The sequence below is a fragment of the Mauremys mutica genome, chromosome 1 (genome assembly GCF_020497125.1).
Source record: "Mauremys mutica isolate MM-2020 ecotype Southern chromosome 1, ASM2049712v1, whole genome shotgun sequence".
Taxonomy (NCBI): Eukaryota; Metazoa; Chordata; order Testudines; family Geoemydidae; genus Mauremys; species Mauremys mutica.
In genome coordinates this window covers 31,900,254-31,906,340 of record NC_059072.1, presented here as the reverse complement: position 1 = coordinate 31,906,340, position 6,087 = coordinate 31,900,254, and the positions used below count along the sequence as shown (strand labels likewise).

Sequence of the window (6,087 nt, the reverse complement as noted above, 5' to 3'; positions counted from 1 at the left end):
TGAAGGGGATGCGTTTGCAAGGGATCGTGCCTGTTGGAGAGGGAGGCGAGCGCTGATCCCAGAGTCGCCGCCACCGCGAGGATTTACACCGGCCCCTGCTCGATTCAGTTTCTGGAGGGCAGCGTGCGCTGCCGAGGCGGGTCCCGCTGGCGGGGAGCGGGTCCCCGGGCGCGGCGGGCGGGCGGGGAGAGGCTGCCAGGCAGCAGGCGTGCGATTGTTTTTAAAGCAGCGAGCAGCAGGTTTATGCTAATCACCCTGTCGGGAGCAGCAGTGGGAGGAGGAGAGGAGCCATTTTGAACTCACTTTAAACTTTAAGGTGGAAAAGTTGCAATTCTCCAGCCGGGTCCCGAGCGATGTTCCCCGCCGCGGGGCTCTGAGGGAGCGGCCCCGCCTGGCAGAGGAGGACAAGGCCAGGGTCCCCCGGCCCCGCTGCTCATGGCTGAGGGCGGATGAGCCGCCCAGGGGGGTGGATGGATTTTGCAGGAGCCCTTTGGCTGGGATCGCTGCTGCCGCCTAACACTCGGAGATGCTGCCGGTGCCCGCCGCCGCCGCCTGGCTCTCGTGGCTGGCTCTGCTCCTCCGGCTGGTGCCCGCGGGGGGCTGGGAGCTGCACCTCTCCTGCGGCGCCGGGCGCGCCGGGGACCTGCTGCTGGATGTCTCCCTGGGGCCCGGCTGGCGGTACAGCTTGGACGAGGCGCTGACGGCCCGCCGCGTGCGGGAGGCGGTGGAGGTGACGGCCGCGGGGCAGCTGCGGCGCAGCGGGGCGGCCGGCGGGGGCTGCCCGGCGAGCCCCTCGGGCTGCGCGCGGCTGGAGCGCACCCCGCTGCCTCTCCACGTGCGCATCGCCGCCCAGCGCTCCGGGGCGCTGCTCGCGCTCCGCCTGGCCGTCTACGTGCACAGCCCGGGCTGCCCCCGCCGGTACCGGGGGGCAGGCAGCGGGGGCCAGGCGCGGCCCCGGCTCGCCGCCCGGCTCTCCCCGGAGCAGCTCCCAGCCCCGCTCTGCTTCCCCGCCGCCAGCCGGCACCTGCCCCCAGGGCCCGCCGGGGACGTGCGCTCTGCCCTCACGGCCCTGACCAGCTTCCCTGCCTGCAGGTGCCCGGACCACCGCCCCCGGGGCTGCGGCGAGCAGGAGGCAGGGGGGAGGCCTCGGTGCTGCCTGGAGCCCGCCGGGGAGTCCCCTCTGCAGCTGGTCTGCGCCTTGAGGAGGACACGCGGGGAGATCCTCCTCCAGCTGGGGTTGGAGCGCGCCCCGTCCCCCGGGGCAGAGCGTGGGGAGGAGGGGACTTGGGGGGAACGGGAGCCCGTGGGTGCGAGGGGAGAGGAGAGAGGGGCGGTGGGTGCAGGGCAGAGGGAAGCGCCCACCCTGCAGCTGGGGCCCCAGGGATTGTGGACAGAGGAGCAGGGTGGCTGGGATCCTTCTCCCCAGGGGGCTCGGAGGAGGAGAAGTGCAAACACCCCTCCGCAGTTCCAGCTGCCCAGCTACCAGGTCTCCATCCCCGAGAACGAGCCTGCGGGTACCCGGGTGATCGCCCTGCGGGCCCAGGACCCCGACGAGGGGGAGGCAGGCCGGCTGGTGTACTCCATGGAGGCGCTCTTCGACGAGCGTTCCAATGACTACTTCTCCATCGACCCAGAGACGGGCAGCGTGGTCACTACGCGCAGCCTGGACCGTGAGACCAAGGACACCCACGTGCTGAAGGTGACTGCAACTGACCAGGGCTCTCCCCGCCGCCGCTCAGCCACCACCTACTTGACTGTGACTGTGAGTGACACCAATGACCATGGGCCAGTGTTCGAGCAGCCTGTGTACCGGGAGACCATCCGGGAGAACCTGGAGGTGGGTTATGAGGTGCTGACTATCCGTGCCACAGATGGGGATGCCCCGGCCAACGCCAACATGCTTTACCGCCTGCTGGAGCCAGGTGCTGGGGATGGTGTCTTTGAGATCGACCCTCGCTCTGGAGTAGTGAGGACCCGTGCCCCTGTGGATCGTGAGGAGGTCTCTGAGTACCACCTGGTGGTAGAAGCCAATGACCAAGGAAAGGAACCAGGTCCCCGTAGTGCCACAGCTACAGTACACATCACTGTGGAGGATGAGAATGACAACTATCCACAGTTCAGTGAGAAGCGCTACTTGGTTCAGGTGCCAGAGGATGCCCCGGTGAACAGCCAAGTGCTGCAGGTGCAAGCGACTGACCGGGACAGGGGCAGCAATGCCCAGGTGCACTATAGCATTGTGAGTGGCAACCTCAAAGGCCAATTCTATATCCACTCTTTCTCTGGTGCCATCGACCTGATCAATCCTCTGGACTATGAGACCATCCGTGAGTACACACTGAGAATCAAAGCCCAGGATGGGGGCAGGCCCCCTCTGATTAACTCTAGTGGGATGGTATCTGTGCAAGTGGTGGATGTGAATGACAATGCCCCTATTTTTGTCAGCACCCCCTTCCAGGCCACAGTGCTGGAGAACGTGCCACTGGGCTACTCCGTGCTGCACGTTCAGGCAGTGGATGCTGATTCTGGAGACAATGCCCGTCTGGAGTACAAACTTATAGACTTGTCCCCATCTCCTGGTGTGGGGTCCCCAGGTGGAGAGACTGGGTTCCCATTCCAGATCAATAACAGCACTGGTTGGATTACAGTGTCGTCTGAGCTGGACCGAGAGACTGTGGAGAACTATCACTTTGGGGTAGAGGCTAGGGACCATGGAGTGCCTGTCATGACTTCCTCAGCCAGTGTGTCCATCACGGTCCTGGATGTCAATGATAACAACCCAACTTTCACTGAGAAGGTCTATCAGCTCAGGTTGAATGAGGATGCGGCAGTGGGCAGCAGTGTTCTGACTCTGATAGCAGTGGACAGGGACATTAACAGTGTAGTGACCTACCAGATCACCAGTGGCAACACTAGGAACCGCTTTGCCATCACCAGCCAGAGTGGGGGTGGGCTGATCACCATTGCCTTGCCCCTGGATTACAAGCAGGAGAGGCAGTACGTGCTGACAGTTACTGCATCAGATGGCACACTCTTTGATACTGTCCAGGTCTTCATCAATGTCACCGATGCCAACACACACCGCCCGGTCTTCCAGAGCTCCCATTACACAGTGAGCGTCAGTGAGGACAAGCCCATTGGCACCTCTATTGTGACCATCAGTGCCACCGATGAAGACACAGGGGAAAATGCCAGGATCACATACATTTTGGAGGATAACATTCCTCAATTCCGCATTGACCCGGACACAGGCACTATCACCACCCTGATGGAACTAGACTATGAGGACCAAGCCTCTTACACATTGGCCATTACAGCTCGTGACAATGGGATCCCTCAGAAATCTGACACCACCTACGTGGAGATCCTCATCCTGGATGCCAACGACAATGCCCCCCGCTTCCTGCGTGACCGTTACCAGGGCTCGGTCTTTGAGGATGTGCCACTCTCCACCAGTGTCCTTCAGCTGTCTGCCAACGACCGTGACTCAGGCCTCAATGGCCGCCTCCTTTACACCTTCCAGGGTGGTGATGATGGCGATGGAGACTTTTACATCGAGCCCACTTCTGGAGTGATACGCACACTGCGCAAGCTGGATCGTGAGAATGTGGCTGTCTACAGCCTACGGGCCTTTGCCATGGACAGAGGCAGCCCACCTCTCAAAGCCTCTGTGGATATCCAGGTCACTGTGCTGGACATCAACGACAACCCGCCTGTCTTTGAACAGGATGAGTTTGATATCTTTGTGGAGGAGAACAGCCCAGTGGGCTCCATTGTGGCACGGATCAGTGCAGCCGACCCAGACGAAGGGACCAATGCACAAATCATGTATCAGATTGTGGAGGGTAACATCCCTGAGGTCTTCCAGCTTGACCTGCTCAATGGTGACCTCACAGCCCTGATGGATCTGGATTATGAGAGCCGGACGGAATATGTGATTGTGGTGCAGGCCACCTCAGCGCCTCTTGTCAGCCGAGCCACCGTGCACATTCGCCTGTTGGATCAGAATGACAACCCGCCTGTGCTGCAGGACTTCCAGATCCTCTTCAACAACTATGTGACCAACAAGTCTAACAGCTTCCCCTCTGGGGTGATTGGCAAGATCCCAGCCTATGACCCTGATGTGTCCGACAGCCTGGCCTACACTTTTGTTCAGGGCAATGAGTTGAACTTGCTACTCTTGGACTCTGCCACTGGGGAACTCAAACTCAGTCGAGATCTGGACAACAACAGACCCCTGGAAGCTCTCATGAAAGTGTCAGTCTCAGGTAAGAAAACTTGGCAGGGGATAATAATGTATGAGAAATTTGTTTATTGGACCAACATACTGGTACAGGCAGCAACAACTTTTAATTTCCTGGGGCAGTGGCTTATTTGTGAAATTTCTGGAGAGGAGCCACAAAAATGTATCAAAGCTATGTGCTGAGGACCGAAGTGAATAGTATGTTGAGGTGTACTTAGCCAGTGATATTTTGAATCACAGGGAAAAACATACAGAGGTTGAGGGCAAAATATATTCCCTGGGCATAGTTAGTTATTTAGGCTAAAACTTTCAGATGTGGATGCATAGAGTTAATAAGTGACCTGATTTTTAAAGATGCTAAGAATGCACAGTTCTCATTGATTGACTTACATTTAATGTTTAGACTTACTCCTATAATTTATTATACATAAGAACAGTAAGTAAAATTACTGGGTGCACTGTACATAAGAGTTGAGGGTTTCCTTTTTTTTTTTTGAAACCACAAGGTAAAACAGATTTGATTATTTCCTTTTGAATGCTGGGAAAGTTGTCTAGAAAATCTCCTTCAGATTTTGGGTCAAATTTTGTACTAGTGTAACATGGGCAAAACTCCACTGAAGGTGGTGGAGTGTCACCCATTTGCACCAGCAACCAAAATTTTTGCCTTTTGTTTACATCCTTAGAAAATGACTTCTGCAAAAACAGTCAATTACAGCTGTATAACGCAGTTAATTTCAGTGGCATTGCTTTGGTGTAACTGAGGATGTTCCTTGGCACACAGTGTCACCAAAATAAGTATTGAAAGTTTTTTCTTTTTTTTTGTCTTTGAGGCTTAACTAATCTAGTATGTGTCACAGTAAATTTATTTATTGTGATAGTAGGTACAGTGGCTTTAAATTATACAGTGAATTGACATATGTATGCAAGTCCTAAATTGTTACTGTTTTGTTTTACAATACAGTATTTTAAATAACTTGTAAGACAGTCCTCATAGGATAGAACTGCACTTTCTCCTCACTTTCTTGTTTATTTTGGAATTACTCTTTGTAATTATGGTACATACAGTGCATCAATAATGCAATGTCTAATCTCCTCCCCAAATTCCACTATGCTGTCTTTATCATGGGCCTGATCCTGTGCAACTCTTGTTGACTTCAAAGGCCCATCATGAGCAACATTTTCCCTGCAGCCTAACACTAATATTTGTATTCTTTTATGTGAAGTAGGATATGTAAGTACTAAGTGTGTGTAATGATATCTTTTCTTAACACAAATCATTCAGATATCTAAATATGGCACAATCCTGGCAACACTTGCTACTGTTAGTAGCGTCACTGAGATAAGTGGGACTTCATGGTAGAGAGCACTATGCTGTCATGTTTGCACGATCAGGGTCTTTGTTTGCTGCAGGGTAAAGGAAAGTGGTGTTAACTCCAGTCACTGGAGTTATTTGTGTGTCATCTGGCAATGGGTTCATATTTCCTGCAAAATGCTAGAAGAGAACTATTGTGGTAAAATTAGCTCATAAATGTTATTTCCACATTCTTTGAAAGCTTACAGAGAAACAGGCAATTGGCCTGTAAGTTTGAAATAAGGCATACATGTGATTTACATGGTCATAATCAGCCTGAACCAGCTGACAGAAAGCAGTAGCTTCTTATCTAAGGGTAGGAGATAAAGAATTGGACAAAAAGCAAGAAGGCTGGAAAGGTGATTAAAATGGGCTAGGTGGGGAGAGCATATGAGATAGAAGTAGAAGATGATAGCATTCCTTTCTCATGCTAATAATGTCTTCATCCATTTATGCAGATTTCAATGGGTGAAATATATATAAAAATATGGAAATG

The 6,087-nt window shown here is 53.8% G+C and overlaps 1 protein-coding gene across 1 annotated transcript in view; it reads left to right on the top strand.

Annotated features, from left to right (window-relative positions):
- Positions 1 to 526: 526 nt before the first annotated feature.
- Positions 527 to 6,087, top strand: part of CELSR1 (cadherin EGF LAG seven-pass G-type receptor 1) — a 280,607-nt gene continuing 275,046 nt past the window's right edge. The window contains exon 1 of the mRNA XM_044984920.1: positions 527 to 4,265. Within this exon, the coding sequence (XP_044840855.1) occupies positions 527 to 4,265 (3,739 nt within the window). The remainder of the gene's footprint in view (positions 4,266 to 6,087) is intronic.